This window comes from Tympanuchus pallidicinctus, unplaced genomic scaffold (assembly GCF_026119805.1).
Source record: "Tympanuchus pallidicinctus isolate F22 unplaced genomic scaffold, pur_lepc_1.0 scaffold8, whole genome shotgun sequence".
Taxonomy (NCBI): domain Eukaryota; kingdom Metazoa; phylum Chordata; class Aves; order Galliformes; family Phasianidae; genus Tympanuchus; species Tympanuchus pallidicinctus.
In genome coordinates this window covers 31,041,332-31,060,525 of record NW_026294802.1, presented here as the reverse complement: position 1 = coordinate 31,060,525, position 19,194 = coordinate 31,041,332, and the positions used below count along the sequence as shown (strand labels likewise).

At 43.5% G+C, this 19,194-nt stretch overlaps 1 protein-coding gene across 1 annotated transcript in view; it reads right to left on the bottom strand.

Moving 5' to 3' along the window:
- PPM1H (protein phosphatase, Mg2+/Mn2+ dependent 1H) overlaps nucleotides 1-19,194 on the bottom strand; it is a 125,525-nt gene that overhangs the window by 6,747 nt on the left and 99,584 nt on the right. The window contains exons 7-9 of the mRNA XM_052668293.1: nucleotides 9,818-9,881; nucleotides 7,931-8,038; nucleotides 1,314-1,465 (exon numbers count right to left, since the gene is read on the bottom strand). Of these exons, the coding sequence (XP_052524253.1) occupies nucleotides 1,314-1,465; nucleotides 7,931-8,038; nucleotides 9,818-9,881 (324 nt within the window). The remainder of the gene's footprint in view (nucleotides 1-1,313; nucleotides 1,466-7,930; nucleotides 8,039-9,817; nucleotides 9,882-19,194) is intronic.

Sequence of the window (19,194 nt, the reverse complement as noted above, 5' to 3'; positions counted from 1 at the left end):
ATTCACCTGACAACTGAGTGCTTGCAGCAAAATGTTATTTTGCATTCCACGCTTCTGAGTAAGTGTCCGGTAAGAACATACTGCTTGTGATTTGCTTTGCAGTGCCTGTCACTGTAAATCCCAAGTGGCTGCCAGGGTGTCTGTATCCACTCGTTGTCTTCCTTGTTTGCTGATGGAGAACAGAGCTGACCTCATGAAAATGCCCGCTCAGAAAAATTAAAAACACAAAGCATTTTGCGACTGGTTTACCCTCAAGAGCTGCAACATCTGAACAACTGAAACTGGCACATTCATTCAAGTGAGTGAAACAGTCCTACATTTTCTCACTTGGCTGCTGAGATATCCCAGTGCTTATCTCCCAAACTCCGCTTTTTACAGGCCAACTGGGGTGATCTGAGGGCTCTCTTCCCATACTCTGAGCCCAGTGAGAGGGCAGAAGACAACCATGGCCATCCAAACTTGCGTTATGAAAGGCTTTTCCTTTTGGAACACTTTCTAGAGATGGATAAAGCTATTTCCCTTTCATCATTCTGTTTTAGAAGTGAAAGACTTCTGATCTCCAGCATGATGCTTTAGTTCGCAGTGACAGACAGGCACAGGGAACTCAGCAGCAGACAGGCAGACCAACCCACTGCGGCGCTCTAGTTAGTGTTTGGGAAGATTTTGTTTGCTTGATGGTGTACTTTAAAGAGAGAAGCTGACCAAGTAAGAGGAGATAAACATAGGAAAATGAAAAGGATCCTTCTGAAATAAACAGAATCCAGCAACTTGAATCAGAATCAAACTCTGCACCTATTTTGTCACCACACCCGTTTGGCAGCTGGCAGGCACTGAGCATCCACTATCACAATAGTTTCAAAGGTCACAGTGTGACTTGCAATGCGTAGCACCCACACTGTGTTGTATTTATCCATACATCTAGAGGAAGAGAGATGCTGCTAAGGTCCAAGCAAGAAACAACTTCTTCAGTGTTAAAAGACTATCCAGGGGAGAGCCAGATGGAATCCTGTGACTGCTGGAGATCTGTTGTCATGTTCTTCTCTGTCTTCAACCTCCTATGGTTTCTACAGAATCTACTACAGCACAAAAAATGGATCTTGTGCCAAGATACCGTGATCCCATACCTTTCCTCTGAAGGCAGGCATTTCTGAGTTATAACAGAAAAAAACACACTTGCTATACAGACTCTCTCTGCTGTATAAAAGCATGCAAGTTTGCTGAATGTTACCCACATCATATGTTCTACACAAATATGTTACCAAAAAGCATTCTTAATTTCAGAGAAGCTGGAAAGCCAAGGGATGAACACAGACCTGTGGGGATCATCAGGGTCACAGTTTGGCAGGAAGTTAGTGACAGCTTCTGCCACTTCTTCATTTAACAGCACATCCCAGAGTCCATCTGTAGCTAGGATCAGAACATCGTCCGGCCCATGCTCATACTGCAGTAGGTCATAGACTCTTACCTAAAACACACAAGAAAACATTCATGAGGGAGGAAACTGCCAACTCTGTTTGTGAATTGTTGCTGAGCTGGCTCTGAGATAGGGGGTTGGCCAGGGCACTGAAATCCATCTCCTGCAGCTCCTCCCGGCTCAGCTCAGCCCTGAACTGACCCAGTCAGAACGGATACAAGTGTTGCTGAGCTGGGCTGCATGGCTCTGTGCTGCCAGCAGTGATCAAAGCCAGCCTGGTTCTGCATGCAGAGCTCTTCCCTCTTGCTGGCAGGGCTAGTCAAACAGAGGCTGAATAATTTATTTGATGAATTTTTGATATTTTCTAATAAAGTATTCAAAAATAATTGTTTTCATCATTTGTCCAGATCCATTTAACTCTGCCAAATAAATTGTACACGTTTGGAAACGTCTACACAGGAGAAGGCATCTCATTTGCCTCTCTAGACCCAAAGCATGCACTGCACTTAGGAATTATGCCTGAGCAAGCAAACAGTTCCACAAAATGAACAGAAACTCTTTACCTGCTCAATTATGAGTATCTTAAAAGTGAGTAGAGATCCATTCTAGATTGGCACAGAAGTGAACCCCCAAGCGTATTCTCACAATATTGTTTTCTTGCAATGCCTGCTGGCTTCACCACCGCAGCCAGGTCGACCATGGCTGTCAGCATGGAGTGAGGCCCAGCCTGCAGTGCCACCCACGGCCCTGTCCCTGAGACATGGAGAAAGCTGGCAGCAAAGGCCGACGACCCAGAGACTGCTAGCTGAGCCCAAACATGTGCATACGTCATCGGGAGTGCTTTAAAGTGAGCCTTTTGGTGGACATAACTGTCCTTCCAGCACATGCTGCATTCCAGTGGACACACCACCAGCCCCTGCAGATCCCAGGCAGCAGCGGGGAGCCTTCACGCAGCCACCACGGAGAGCTTTAACCACCACAGCAACAACACCAAATTGAAAGCAGCCTGGCAACCTTGGTGAGGCAGACAGGAGGAAAAGATCTGCATAGACCAACCTTCACTGACTGCAACAAATGTGCTGGGACAAGCCACCAGGCACCGAGCTGTTTTGTTCTCCCTCCTGGTGCACTGTCTCCTCAGGAGCAGGAAATGCACATAAAATGCCTGGACCTTTTAATGTAATTATGATTTTAAGGGGCTGCAAGCAGCTCCGAGGAAACAATCATCTCGACCTCACTGCTAATCCTCACTTGTTCGCCTTTCACTCAAAAGCACAAGAAGGTCATTTGTAAAATGTAACCTCACTTCATTATCTAAGGTAGCGTCTGAGAAAGGACTTTGGAGAAGATTAAAGTTAAGGCAAGATACTCTTTTAATTAGAGCACATCGCCTTATTCAGATTGAGAGGGAATAGAGATCCTTATATGCAGCACAGAACTCCTTTCAGGTCTGCTACACAAAAGGCAGAAGTTGCCACTGCTCCCATCTCCCGGAGTTCTGTTCTACTGTCAGAGCCCAGAGTTGCACCTGGAAAATTAGTGGGTACAGGGGCAAGCTGGCCACCACAGTGACCAGAAGTGCACTGCACACTCTGGTCAGCTCTCCTAGGTACAGGCAAGTATTTTGGATAGCATCACAGCTACAGCTCAGGCATTTGCTCAGCAGCAAGCATCTCATACAAAAAAGCTTCTAACACCGTCACTAGAAAAAATATACCCACCATGGCTCACCCACCCAGGCAAAGCATATGTTTAGCCACAAGAGCCTTTTCCTCAGCGCTGGTGTAGCACCACTCACGGCCAACATCAGAAGCAGATTACTTTACCAAGAGTACATATTCTCCCCCAAAATCTGAAAACAACACAAAACAAAACCTCCACATCCCACAACAACTGTTCTTACAGATAATGAGTTGAGTACAATTGAGTACAAGCTAGGATTTCCTAATGGTAAAAGCTTTGTGAACTGAGCACATCCAGAAAGGAGTGCCAGTGAGAAAAACGTAGAGCAAGGTGAGCAATAATGGATAGCAGGCTGGTACTCAGGAAAGCAGAATGCCAAGGTGACAGAAAACAATGTGGGTCGACTTCAGGCAAGATTCCTGCCTGTTGAAGGTTCAGGTTCAGCACTGCCACCAACTCCCTAGGATTCTCCCAATCCCTTTCAAATCAATCCAGCAAACATCCTTCTTTAACATCTGTGGAGCAACAGGACACCCAGTGAAGGCTTCCAGTATGGTCACCATACTTGTACTACCATCTGACTTGATGTGGAGCAGCTGACCCGTTAACTCATTCATTCTGGTCTAGTATTAAATGTGGAGGTTGGTGGTCCTACCTGTGGTGGGGAGGTTAGAGCTTGATGATCCTTGAGGTACCTTCCAACACAGACCATTCTATGATTCTATGATTCTATAATTTGATGTCAGCAATCAGAAAATAGGAAGCAATACCACCTTGACAGCACAAACATCCATGACATTAAGAGATGGGTTACACTAGATATTTCTTGACTGGTACTAACAGATCTCTGCCGAAATTTAGCATTGGATGCACACTACCAAGGCCCACAGTCACCCATGACACCTTTCTGAACATGTATCAAGCAGTTTGCCACTTAATGCCTTTCCTCATTCTGGATATTTCTTTCCAATATTGCTCACCTACATGAAGTCAGAAGCACTGAGAAAAATGCTCTAGGCAAGCAGTGAAAGAACAGGTGGGCAGGTTTTATATTCATATCTCAAACAGATCTACCCAGTGGACAAAACCTGCATTTGGCTCAGATCAAGGATGGCACCAGCTCTGCAAAGGCACTAAGACCTGCTTGCCAGCTTTGTTTCTAGGAGGCGGCCAATGTGAGTCCCTGTGGTGTGAAAACTATTCCCAGTGAACTGGCACAGGAGACTGCAGCCATCTGAGGTGCTCCCAAGCTGCCTGCCAGGCAGAATCCAAACCAAACAACAGTCCGCATTCAGTTGCCTGCACTGATCAACCCAGCCTCTGCAATAAATTAAACCCCTTCTTAATTGTATTGTCCCTTTTTATGTGCAGCGCTATCCAGAGCAGCTCCACTGGCAAATGACGAGATCTTTCAATACCACCCTCCAAGTAATTTATATGTAAATAATAAAAAGCGGGTCCCAACACTACTCCCTGCAGCACTCACCAATTAATCTCCTTTTAGCTTTTTACTGCCACCCTTTGTTTCCTGCCCTATAGCCAATTTCCAGTAGACTGTGCCAACTTTCCACTTAGTCTACAGCTTCATATCTTTTTATATTAATAACCTGTGATGCAGAACAGTCTCTCAAATGTTTTCTCTTTTTCAGAAATCAAAGTGCTCAGGCAAGATCATCTACTGCATTTTTATTTGTTTAATTCTCTAGTAGACATACCCCTGAAGGACTTGAAGCTACTAAAGCGTGATGTTTGCTTCCTTAAACCACCTTGACTCCCTTTGATCAAACAGTACTTCTCAAAGTCCTTGCCTTGCTCATTCCTTTAAATGCTGTAATTCCCCAAGATTTCTCCAGAAGGCAGATGTGAATCTAAAACAGTCTCCTCTGACATATTTGTGAAGTTGTCAGGAAGATTTCACTAGTGCATTTGAGAAGGGAAAAATTCTCCTTGGTTACTCTCTTATCATTTGCTCTGCCGGGTGACGTTGGGTTCATCGCCAGCAAAGACCAAGTGTTTTTGTCAGAGCCACACTGCTTCCACTGAATAGCTGAGCTGAGCTGAGCTGAGCTGCTGCTTGAAAATTTCAGGATAAAATTCTGCTTCACAGCTGCCACAAGAAGGGCCTTGCTGAGCCTTAAAACGCAGAATTTCCTGCTGAAAGCTTTCAAATGAGCTGTTCCATTATGAAAAATAAATATTTAATTCCATGCCAGAGAGCCTCAGTCATGGCTTGCCTGCTTTGTGCTTCTCCAGTTCATTATAAAAGGCTCAATTCTCTAGAGCTCACCAACCTGCAGAAGTTCTCCATATCTGGTCTCAAAACAGCTGAGCCACTGAATCCTGATTACATTTGTCAGTCTTGGCTACATGACTTCTCCTCCCATAGCTTGGCACTCTATCAAAGTGTAAATTCACACCACTCCCAAATTACTTCTCTCTCTATTTTTGGATGTAGTCGCAGGGATGCTTACCTTTCCTTCAGACAAATTTTGGTGGACATACCATACCAGAATTTTGTCACACAGCAGTAAAAAAAAAAATAATAAAATCACCTTTCCCCCAGATTTGGAAAGGACACTGTCATTACAGCACGGAAACAGAAGTCAGACTTGGATTCTCCCCATGTCACGACTCACTGTGTGCCTTCACTTCCTGTGCTTCCCCTTTTCTAGGTCTGGAAACCAGACATTGTGCTTCCCTACCTCTACAAAGAGGATTCAAAATGCAATGCTGCGCTAAAGGCCAAATGTGACTGTCTGCCCGAGGCCACTGCACTTGCTTCCAAGTGCCAGGTTTCCCAGATGGCAGCATAAAGACTTTTCTTAGTGCTGGTTTCTGCACACGGTGTCCACATATAAACAGAAGAAAATGAAGAAAAATGTGAGGAGATGAAGTACTGGGGGCCTCTCTGGGAAGAGAAAGAAGAGATGGCAAAAAAAAAAGAGGCTCAGAGGCAAGCAAGTCAGAGCATATGTTACTTCCTAATATAATTCAAGTTGTGTGGTTAGTTCTTTTTTCTTTCCTCCTTTCCTATGTCTCTAAATCAAGGTCACTGGTGCTCTGTCTTTACTCTGCTGCCCTAGTAGATTTCTGCTGAATTTAGCTGAAAAGGGAACATGGAAACACAAACAATTTTGCTTCCCTTAAGTAATGCAGTTAAGAGATCCTGAAACGTGGATAGCATAGGAACTGAATGCCATACTCCAGAATTTGAACACGTGCACACACACACAGTACACACAAATTAGAAAAGCCCATGAGAAGCATTGGTTTATATGCACAGACAAATACAACAGCAGCAATTGGCAGAGATGATACTGCTGAGATACTGCGCTGCAGCTATTACATACCCCAGAAACAGTGCGTCTCAGCATGCCAGGCAGAAAAATAAATAGGTAAAATTGCATCATTTCACTGGCGCTAAGCAAAACCATCGAAGTGATGAGGGCAGAGCTGCTGCCTGCCTGGCAGAGAACAGCAGCAGGTCCCAAGTGATGGACTCCACACACTTGAAGTGGGGAGAGGGAAGGGACTAGATTGATAGCAAGGAAAAGTGAAGAAGGGGCTGTCTCTGGACCTCCTCCTTTTACCCAGGACCAGAAAGTCTCAGCATTTCTTTCTAATTTTCAAGTCTCAAACATGTTATAAGCAAGGTCAATTAAGTCATTTTCTTCCTTCCTAACAGTGTTGTGTCATCTGTGTATTTTCATTCTCTTGCATTACAGAACCACAGAATTGCAGGGGCTGGAAGGGACCTCAAGAGATCATTGAGTCTGACTCCCCTGCTAAAGCAGCTACCCTACAGTAGGTCACAATGTGCTTTATTTATTGCTGTAGCAAGCAACAGATTCAAGGTCAGGTACTGGGTATGGTTAAAACAACAGAAAGCCAGCTGACAATGGATGGCAATTGGGCTACAGCAGTAAAGCCTCCTCTTTTCAGGATGGCATGCCCTTGCTGAATATTTTATAGAGAATATGTCATCTGTTCTCTGATGTAGGAAGACAAATAAAACCACAGAGTAAAAAGTTTGCATGTTTCTTCATGGGCAAAAAAAACATGCAACCTCCTTTAGAAGCCTGTATATCTTTCACTGCAAGGTCTATGGTGATTAAAAACTGGACTTGTTTGCAAGTCAAAATGATGGAAGCATTTAAAGCTGATTCCCAAACAGGTAAGTTGCAAGTTCACTACCTCATCATAGTAAATATCACATAATCTCCTCCTTATGCTATCATCTGGGAATGCGCAGAGCCATGTATACTATTATTTGGGGTTTGCACAAAACCAGCAGAAAGGATTAAGCACAAGATGTGAAGAGGCAGCCAGATGGAAGCATAAAGCACTCTTCCAACATGCTTCTGGCATTTTCCTACTTAGCAGTTAGATTGGTACACTCTGCCTAAAGCAGCATGCATGCTACTGCGGAAGACATCCAATGCCCCCTTTTGGAGAAGGCAGGTTTATCTCTGCTTCTGTGAAGACATGATCCAGGCCTCAAAGGAAGTCAGAGCACATGAAAATGGGGAGAGATGGTCACAGTGAATGGTGAGGATATATGATAGCCAACGACAAGGGAAAGAATATGTCAATGCTCTGGCTGGGATAAGGATCAATTGGAGGAAGGCAAACAGCTGGGGAATTCATAACATTCCTATTCCAAGGATGTTACTAACTTCAGGTGTCACCCCACAAACACCTTTGGGAAGTGCAGCATGTTACCAGGATTGAACCGCAATCAGAATGGAGTCAGAGTTGGGAAGAACAAATAAGCACAGTAAGTGCATTTGCTTCTCTTCCACAGATGAGGTCATTGAAGCTTGGCAGTTTTACCTCAGGAGATGAGGATAGGAAAGGTTTGATGTAGATATTGGAGTCGTGAACCTTCAGGTCGTGGTCTCCCAGTCCTCGAGTCACGCCAATTGTTGCCATAACCCGAGCCTAGAAATAAAGAGATGGGGTCAAAAGCTGTTACAAGCACTGTGCCAAGATGGAAAGAGACAACATTCCTACTTGACAGTTGGACTACATGATCTTAGAGGTCCTTTCCAATCTTAATGATTTTCTGATACTCTATAACTGCTGCAGTCAGGGATGAATTTCCCTTATTCTCCCAGGAGCTTAAGATTTAACATAGCTAATCAACTTCTAACATTCACACTCACAGTATCTCCATTTCTTATTTTGTATTTGTCCACATTTCAGTCTGCACACGTTCACCTTAGAGTATGACCACCTGTGAGGTGTGAAACTATATAGAACCGATATGTGACAGTCACCTGGCTGTTCCATATCAGTCAGTGAGAGCACTCCTTCAGCAAATTATACTATTTGTACAAAGTAAGTAAGTACTGTAAAAAGGACAAGGAGCCTAATTACTCACTTAAGAAACCTGAGGCTCCCTCCTTTTGACATAGTGCCACATATTCTCTCTACCAAGGAAAAATGCCAAGGGCCAGCTGCTGAATACACAGAGCACAAGAACTGCAAGACCACACCGGTGGTGGTGCCAATGGACTCTGTGGCTCTCTGCTATTACTTCAGTTCTAATGCTTTTTTCCTTAAACATCTTCCTCTTGAGACAGTGACTGTTTCTCAAGAGGTGCCAGGCTCTTCTTGAGTAATGCTTCTCCAGGGACAGACCAGGCATTCTGTCTCATGGGGAACCTAGCTCTCTGCTACCTGCACCTCACTTCTGTCAAATTCTGGCTTTGCCACAACAGCTTCTGAGCAGGAATGCTCACAGCAACAGTAACAGTGCGAGACTGACTCAAAATTATTTTGTCTCATTCACCCCTGGCTCCATAAGGCAATAAGAGAGTAAATTAAAAAGATGTGAATGAAACATTTTGCAAATAATTATAAAACTAACCAAATTCAGAGATAAGCTGCAGGTCTGAACCTTCAAAACTTGGGCTAATTTTGAACAGCATGCATTTCTGCATTGAGATAAGAACCTAAAGCAGCTATAAAGAGGAGCACTATTTAGAAACACAGTGAGCATAGCAATATCGGCAAACTGACACCACTGCGCCCTTATATTGATCCAATTGCTGCATCCAGCTAAGCTTGCTGGAATCAGCACTAATGATCTCACTGTTCTTAATCAAGGAATTGGAAACAAATTTCATCCAAATGGAAGGGTTCACTTTTTCCTTTCAAGAAAAATTAACAGGAATCACATCAGAAAAATTCAAAGGTGAGTTCACATACAGCAGCAGAAGATGTGGTTAAGGGCTGTTATAATTCCTAAATCCTGCCCTGATCCCTTTTCTTCTTAATTAGGTTTTTTACATCTCAAAGCACTGTACATTGTTATTAAAGAACTCCCTGCTTTGTTTTCAGCAAACAAGAGCTATTTTGCTGTCTTCATCCAGACTAGTTTTATATATCTTACAATCAAACCAGGATCATTTAAAGTCATTTACTGAACAGGTCTTACTGCAGCCTGGTTATTTACAATGGAACAAAAACTAAATCAAACTGAACAACAAATGACTATGCTTGCTACAGAACTGCTTTTTAATGTCGAGCTCTTCTTTTTCCTCCATCCTAGACACGAGACTGATTTATGACAGAACCAAGATATTCTCTCAAGCTGTCAAAGCGATAAAATAAAGAGATACTGAGTGGAAAACATTGGACTGCCATAGGCTAAGCTGAGTGGTAAACAGCACAGAATTCCTTCTTCTTTGCCCCGAGGAAAGCGCATGTGCCCACCTTCTTGCCTTCTCCATAGATAAGGGGAAACTTCAAGTCATCTTCCTCAATGGTTTTGTATGCCCTGTGGGGGGACAAACAGCATTTATAAAGCTTGCACTCAATTAGTGACCCAGCGCCCTGAAACAAACAGCTGTGATTTCTTCATTGCTTTTCTTTTTTTTTTTTTTCCCTTTTGAATCATTATTTTTCTAGGGACTCTGTTTTTTATCCAAGATATACTTTCCTTTTCCTCTGGAAAGATTATTATTATTATTATTTTTTAATGAAGATTTATTCAATTTCTCCAAAGAAAAAGTGATCACAAAGAAGGACATAGTACACCAACCTGCTCCTCTTGCCTGCAAGGAGAAAGAGGTAGACTGGTACAGCATCCTTATCAGGTAAGATATTGTTGGCTATGGCAACAGCTATACCATAATACAGTGCCATTAGAAAATATTAGCCAACAAAAAGCCAAGAAATGACTAGATGCACACAGTTAACACGGAATGATGAGCAACAACTGAGTGCATACGTGGTCACGGTGTGAAACAGCTCTCCAATAATGTTCTCACCTTTCAAGATTGCTTAAACCAAGCAGCATTCACACGCCGAAGAGTTTTAAAAGGCTATTTAGTGCTTATTTGACCTTGACTACAACATTCAAGGTTGCCAGAAATTTTATATTTTGCAGCACTTTACCAATGGACATGGGAAGTAAACGTTCATGCTCTGATTCTGCTCAGACTCTGTGATCAAGGTACGTCACCCCACAGCTTTCCATAGGGACATGCTTCTTTTTGCGCTACAAAATTGACCCTCCCCAGATTATTTCCTGCATGTTGTCCTTCCTCCATTCTATGCCTGCCTCAATCCTTGGAGTGATACCAAAACCATCATTGAAAGCACAAGTCAGCACTCCTCAATGAAGCAGAAGGGAGAGGACCACAGCAGGGCCCTGCCAGCCCCCACCAGCCCCTGCTGTGTGGCTCTGAAGAGGGGCTGGCTGCTTGAGCCTGAGGGAGATAGATTCAATTTAAGCAATGTGACACAAATCGGCAGGAAATTAAAAATTAAGGGTGAGGTCCTAAACTGTAATTGAACTGCCCCCTGCTTCAATAAAGTATGGCATAGATCTGGGATCAATAGTGCTGTTTTACATAGCTATGCATATTGTAGCACACAAGCAAGCCTCGGACTTGAAGAAGCAGTGTAGATATTTAAGGCCCACCAATGGTTTTCTAGTAATCTCAGGTTTGGTCCTTTTTGGGATTTGGGCAGTAGGGTAGAAAAAAAACAAAAATAAACCAAAACTAAAAGAAGAAACAGCAGTGGAAGTCTTCACACCCACGCTACAAGATATCACTAAACGGAACCAGGTAGGGTTTGCAAAACACAGTAGGCACTTCATGGGAAGCTCAGTAGTCAAGAATACCTTGGATACCTGGGCATCTTAAGTGATACTATGGAAAAAACATTTAAATAGCACAAATCAGTACTCATAGCCAGTATAATAAAATTTTACTGACATTCAAAACTTGGAATGGCATTTTCTTGGGAAGGATGAGTCAGTCAGTCATGGACTTTGCTCCTGTTCCTTTCTTTACATCCAGCAGGCAATAAATCAGAACTGTGCCTCACTCACCAACTTGGGTATCCTGGTTTGAACAAAGAGGAAAATTTTACCACAGCTCTATTCACTGCCTGGCTGCTCACGAACACATCCCACAGCTTCCAGCTGGGCCTACAATGCTGGAAGCATTGGGAAAACCTCCTTGAGAAGAAGTCGGAATCCTTCTCATTCCTTTGCACAGAAGCAGTTGGGCTCCAACACCAAGACAAATGGTGTGTCAGCTGAGTCCATACTAGTCATTGGAGTCAAATGACTAATGCAAACCACAAGCCCAGCAATTCCTGTTGGATTTTTAAGTTGCTAGACATATTTGTTACAAATAGCAAACATGAATAACTTGACATGACTTCACTACTTGTAACCTCCTTTTTTAAAGGAATAAGAAAATTCATTCTTTACCTACAAGTAACATTATTTGGAAGATAACTAAAAATACTGAAGACTGAAGCTCCCACTCCACATTATCTTGTAAGTAGACAAAATAGGGACTGACTTTTCATACCACTTTCTCCTCTCTCTTTGATTTGCTTTTCAGCATCTCACACCAACTGTGGATTAGGAAGAAAGGGAAAAAGGAAAGAGAGGTGGAGGGGAAAAAATTATCATCTAAGCCAGTGTTCTTCAAAAGAATGGTCTCCATTACTGAATCTATCAGTTCTTAAGGACTCACCATAAAGACCATCTTTCACTGTGACAATAGTGCAAGGATGTTGGCTGAGGCTATGTTGCAAAGGCGGAAGCCTACTTGTTTCATAAGGAGATTAGGAAGGGCATCTGACTAGCTTATGACCTCCTGAAGATATGACATTCAATCAGGGAAGAGCCCTAGGCCAAAAGTGATTTGTTTTGTGGTTTCTCACAGCAAATCACCTCTTGGACTCAGAACTTGGGTGTCAAGATTCATCTCACACTTTTCTTTTTTCTGCATCGATTTTGCTATTGCCTGAAAAATTATCAATCTTTGAGAAACGCATAAGAATGGTGACCGCAGCAGTAGAGCTGGCATGGATACACTGAAAAGCAATCTGAGACACTCAAGAAAAGCACCTACGTCCTGCACTACTAGTGAATAAGAATTAATAATATATGAGCTTGTGGTTTCCTGCAAAAGAATGATGAAGGACAGCTTTTCAGCTAGCAGCTCTGCAACTGCGCAGGGAAGAAGGAAGGAAGGAAGCTATGAAGTTCCTGGTGATTTATGCCATGTGAAACCTCCTGTACTTTGTACATGTGTTTATTTCACACAAGCTACAACCCTCTGGACTATTTCACTTGACTTTATGAAGTAAAGTTGCATTTATACCTTCCTGTGCTCTTTAGAGAGTATGCTGTACATAAAGATATAATATGGCAATCAGTATATCAAACACAGACATATGGAGAACCTGAGGGGGTTGTTTGGCTTTTTTTAATACCAATGCAGCCTTGTTCAGACATCTTCATAATTCAGTCTACCTTGCTGTTTTAACAAACACAAATGCAGGGTTCCGATTCTCCACACTCCTCATCTCCCTCATCTGCATCCCAGAAGGATTCAACAGCTACCAGGGCATGAGAAGACAGGTTATGAAGACAAGGCCACGCTACTGCTTGCTGCTCTGAGTTACCCTAATCCTGTCAGTACTTCTGCCACGTAAATCTCTACTTCTCCAAATGGAAAAACAGAGCAGTAGAGAGGGGGGAGCAAAAAAGGCAAGCTTTTGCCCAGCTAAATCTAGCTGCATTTCTTTCAGTTAACTTCATTTCTTCTTTTCGTTTCAGAAGAATTATGAAATGGTGCTGCTGTCCAAAAAAACTGAACTAGGGCTTGACATATGTACCACCCACAAAGTTACATTTGGACTCAGGACCAACATTTTGAAAAAGCAGGCCAAATCGCACCGGGAGCCAAAAGAGATGTCAGAACGAAAGAACTAGGACTGACATGATGTTACTCATATGCAAACTGGAATCTGCTCTAAATACACGAAAAAAAAAACAACCAAAAAAACCCCCAAAACATCAGAAGCAGCTAAATGCCAAAGACAATCTTTTTGCAGTACCTGCAGTCATTAGTAGTACATTAAATATTTGTTAAGTAAGAGACTATCAAAGCTACACACACACTGCTGGCTGGAGCTTGAAATGGTAGTCACCTCCAAAATACAGATTTCATGAGCCAAAATCCTAGAGAATTTCTTGCATGCATTAAGCCTTCTGTTCTTAAAATTAGTCTTCTGAAAGCACACACAAATTCATGAGTAGGATGAGTAGAAGATGCAAATATACAAATAAAAGTTTTTGGTGACAAAAGAACACCCTGTATTTTCTTTTCTTTTACAGCATAATGTACAAGTCTGCTGTTCATGAAAGGGTATTGTATCAGCATCCTTGGGTACAAAAGATGGTAGCGAAAAAACAGTCTATGCTGACCTAAAAGCTCTGTTCTGTGGATGGCATAAGAATCCAGATTCCATGCTCATTGTGTGCTCTGCTTTTCCACAGCATTTGGCTTTAGAACACTTGCTCATTTTTCACATCTCTGCTAATGACACCTGATATTTAGGGAGGAACAACAAAAAGAATCACTATCAAAAGGCTTTAGCTTGAAGCACAAAGCAAAACCCACTTGTGGCAAGCACAAAGGTAAAGAACTACGGCATGAGAAATGTCTTAGTTTATACTGAATACAAGGATGAAGACTCTCCTTTGAGACGTGTTTGCAGACAAAGCACTGTTTCTCTACTAGCCTGCAAAAAAGCAAAGACATACAAACAACATACCAAACCCTACAAAACCTCTCCAGCAAACCAAACAACCTTCCATCCTCCTGGTCTGTGTCACCCAAGGTCGAGCCTTCTTGGCCATACCAATAGAAAAGGAGAGTTATATCTTTGAGAAACACACAGTTTGATAGAAATAGGTGTTTCCTTCCTGCCCTGCCCATCCCGCAGCCCCAGCAAGGAATAAGAGGATTGGAGCTACCTTTGGATAACAGAGCTTAAACCACCACCCCAAAATGAACTCTTTGTACTTTCGATTGAGCTACACACAAAATTTTCCAAAGGGAGAAGTGATATGTAGCTCAGGTTAGGCACAGAGCACTGAAAATTATGCAATTTATGTCTCAATGAAACCATAATTTTTCAAAACATCCCTACACATGTGCTTTTGCAGAGTCAGGATCTTTAAATCCAGAGAGCACTGTCTGATACTAAGTACCCTCTAGATATGTTAGCTTTAATGTTTCAGTGCCTCAGTGTCTTTCCCCTATTACTCATCTGACATATAGTTTAATGAGGCAAAACTACAATATACAAATACAATAAAAACACACAAACTATAGTTATGTTTGTTAAGAGAAATGATGATGGCAAGCCCAGGTGGATTAAAGAAGACAGATGCACATGCATATATGCACAAATTGTTTTTAGGGAATCATCTATTCTACACCAAGATACTCTAATAGGTTTTCTTCCAGGTAAAGAGAGAAACATACAAGTTTTAAAATACTTTTTCCTCACAAAAGGGAGAAATACCTTTTTCCAAATCTGAAACTGTACAATGTTTTAGTTCTGCAAATTCCAACTCTGTTTACACATATGTAAGATAAAAAAAAAAAAAAAAAAAAAAAAAAAAAGTTTAAAATTTGTGTGTGTGTGTGCCTTGCACACAGTTATAATTCCCATCTTGGTCAAATCAGACTGGTACTTGAACTCTGACCCTCCAGGAAGCCTGCACTGTGGTGTACAGTCAGTCCTAATACAGAGTCTGGACTGCATCGGATTGGACACGTACCCCACCAGGAGTACCACGTACTCCTGTGGATGTAATTCCTAAGTGAAGCAAATCTTGGCCATCATCTTGGCCAGCCCACTTCAAAGACTCAAGCATTGGCATCTTCTCTCAGGCACTTCTCTGAGTGTGGCTGATTTTTTTTAATCCATTTACCTCTAACAGAGCACTAACAGAAAGCAGTGGAGGAAAAGCTGCAGATAGGGTGGGCAAGGACCTGGAGAGGTCCTTGTCCATAAAAGAGCACATTAGGAGAAACCATAACTGAGGATAATTTATAAGCACCTTACTCTTTTTGTGCTCAGGAGAAGAAGAGGGACAAAACAAATGTACTGCAGGCACATTTACTCACTGTTTGCAACTGGCAGAGCTTCCACCACTTGCGAGCACCTGAACCTGTGTGCAGGCACTACAGTTGCACATCAAAGGGGTTCATGTTCTGCAACAGCTTCACTGGGTCAAAGCCTTTTTCACAGTGATTTTGCTAACTTAGGCACTTAAAATTTACTTCATCTCTTCTAAAAAGACAAACAGGAAGGTTTGTCAGCAACTTACCCTGAAGATAGACGGGTAAGGGAAGTGGGCTGTCAACACCCTATAGGCTTAATGCACTGTGATGGACAGAAGAATCATTTGTAAATTCATATTTTGCTGCACTTCTTGCTAAAAGGATGTGGTAAAGCAGATGGTAGGAAGACTGCCTGTTCACCCGCAGTGTCTGCTCCACGCTGGCCAGCTGGGATCCTCTGGAAAGGAGGGATTGTGCAGCAAATTCTTCTGAGAAAGATCCCTGTAGTGCAGGATGGGGCAGGCAAAAAGACAAAGCAAGCAGAGACCTCACAATCCCAGCAACAACACTGGAGACTGGGAGTAAGGGGCCTCCTCTGAACTGAGAGCAGGGACTTCAGTCCATCCTGAGCAGCGATGTAAAGGAGCAGGATTTCCTGAGGGCCCAGCAGAGGTCATATGGAATGTGTGCAGCTCAGGAAGCAAGAGAAAGTGTCCGGACTAGAAAGAGGAAGTGGGGTAAAATACTTCACCTTAACCAGGATGAAGATTTGGTATTGGTTTTCAGACTGAAGATTATTTCAGCTTAGTTTCTGTCCAATAAAACAGATTCCACAGTCTGGGAGCCTTTTGGTGTCCTTTCACATGAGGAACCTGACCTTACATCAAGGCAGAGCCCAAGTGGAATTGCGCAGCCATGTAGGGACAGGTCTTGGTGCACTGCTTCCAGAAGATGCTCCTGCAGAACATGACTTGTACCAGCCACTTTCTTGCCAGGCTCACTTGGCCCCAGAGAGGCTGTTTCCAAAGTAGTTTACCCTCACACTTACTTTCCTTCTTTGTTGCAGAACAATTATTTTTTGTTTTTGCTTTCTCCAGTCCCAAAGACTCTGGCTCAGCTCCTGTGGCATGTGCGCACTTGGCGAAACTGGAGTCATTCATCACTGCCAGGAGATACGCTGTACGCAGCAGGCCAGCTCCCACCTCCCGCTGCTCCTGCAGCGAGGGCTGCAAATCTTAAAAAGATGCATAACATGCACATTGCAAACAGCCATTCATCATTGAGAAGCCATGCTCCAGACATCCCGGCACAGCCCAGCAAGCTGCTCTGGCTGTGCACACTGAGCAGCACCCGGCTGCCTCGCAACCGGAGGAGCACGAGGACAACAAGCCAGGCAAGAGGCCACGGATCGCCGCTTGTGCTGCGAAGGTGACATCCTCGCTCTCCACTCTCTAGAAAGGTTTAATGCTGCTAAGGTGGCCCATAATCATTAAATTATGAAAATGTAAGTTGCTGGGAGGAAATTAATACCAGGCATGGCTTGGGAAAAGGCTGCTTTCTTGTGAAGTAATTATGAAATTAAAATTTGATCTCTCCCTGGTGATTGCACAAAGGATACGGTTGAGGTCCCAAGCACAACAATACAGGCAGGGTTTCAGCAGAAGAAGCGCAGAAGGTTTCACTAGACAAAAAAGCTCAATTAAAAAATGGGGCAGGGAGGATGACTTTTTGTAAATTACATGAATTTGGCTAAAAGGCGTAATCAAGCAGGTTATGGCACAGGGTCTGCAGACTTCCAATTACTTTTTACAAGTTGGATTCAAGCTGTTAGGAAATGCAGCTTATCTGAATAAGACTAATAATGCTAAGCTAATTAGACCCACAGGCATTAGCCGGCAGATAAATTCAGGCAAAAAGAGGGACAGTGTCACTTTAAATACTGCCTTGGGATCGGAGGAAAAGCTAATGAGGAGTGTCAGTTGGGGCTGTTTTATTAGGTGGCTCTCCAGAGGATACAGCTCGAGGTTTCTGTAGCAGGGCTTCTGTGCTTGATTCAATAAATCAATTTATATTAAATGGGGGTGCAGCGCGGGCGTCTGCTTCATAAAGCTCTCTGTGGCATTTCTCAATCTGCTTATGCACTGCTCAGCCAGGCTACCTGAGCGCGCTGTCAAAGGACGTGGAGCGGAGCAGTAACGAATAAGACAGCAGCAACACTGGCAGTATTTGTTCTATTGGGCTTGCGCATTACCAAGCAAAACATGTACATTGGCTCTCACCGTGGTACTCTGGATCCCCAGTAAGTGATTAATGAGACACTGGTTTTTGTGTGCCGGAGACTGAACCGCAGACTGCAAAGCAGGCTGTGCAATGAAAGCAAAAGGCATCCATCCCAAACAATATAAAATGGCTTGAAAAGTGAAGTTGCTTTTTCAATCAGATGCTTGGAGGCTGAAAGACATTCCCTGTTGGAAAAGAAAAGGGCGAGCACAGAATAGGCTGTCGGCTTGCCAGGAAGTGGCCAATATTGACTCTAGAATAAAATAGGTTTTGCTCAGTGCTAGCTCCTGGGCACCAGCCTCTGCCTTGGAATCAATCACAAGCATAGCGTATCCCCAGGTCATGCACTGTGACAAAACCTCGCCAGAAGCCAGTAGTGCCCTGCAGGTACCGTCAATGGGCAAACTCAGGTGCAGCACACAGCCCTCCAGCACACTGTGCTCTGGGGCTCCAACCCCAAAGGCCTGGCTGGGGCTGCACTGGGTCAAACTGCTCTGTATGGGTCCTGTACAACTGTGTGCAGACCTGGAGGGCAAAGGAAGTCAGGAACATGTCAGGACTGAAACCGGATTTTTTTGTCCAGGCTCTTTTGCTGCTGAAATTTATTGAGTGAAAAAGCTAGAGCTTTGATCTGAAAACAAGCATTCAACAAATCCTGTTTTAATGCAAACACCAGAAAGGCCACTGTTTATGTTCTGAGAAGAAGCAAGAGGTTAATTTTGAAACCACAATGGCTGATGCCAATGGGTAGTGCCTTCTGGATACCTCTGGTTAAACACAAGGCTGCAGAAGGCTGACAGGGCACACTGGATGAAACAGCTCCATGTGCCTATGTGCCGTAAGGGGCACAGTAAGCCAGAACAGCACCAAGCAGGTTTGGAGATGATGCCTGAGATGCATTCAGAGCAAAGCAGAATTGTTCTCCCTCATTTACCCACATGTAAAGAAAAGCCTGCCAACCGTGTCTTAAATGCTAAATAAAAGGAGGAGATGGAAAACTCTCACTGTGTGCCGTCCTTAAAAGGAGCACAGTTCTCACCAGGCACGCCTCTTCCCCATTTATTTCTACCTCTTTTAGCATTGGCAGCACTTTGCTCTTGTGGCCAGAGTCCTCCCCGTCTATTGCCAGGACGTGTCCATGTCACCAGAAGTACCCTTTCTGATTCAAGCTTAACCTCGGCAAGCCACGGTCTGCAAACCCCAGACCAGAGATCCAGCTGTGAAAGACTGTAAGTAACACAGATGTCTGCCAGCAAATTACAGCTCGAGACAGCTTGGAGGCTTGTTCAGCAGGAGACACAGCTCTTAAGATGCTTTGCCAGCTACAGAACGCTTTCTGCGACGGCTGCTCCATCATGATGTGTGGGGGGTGATGGTGCAGGAGGAGCAGCTCATGGCCAGCTTCAACCTAGATGGGAT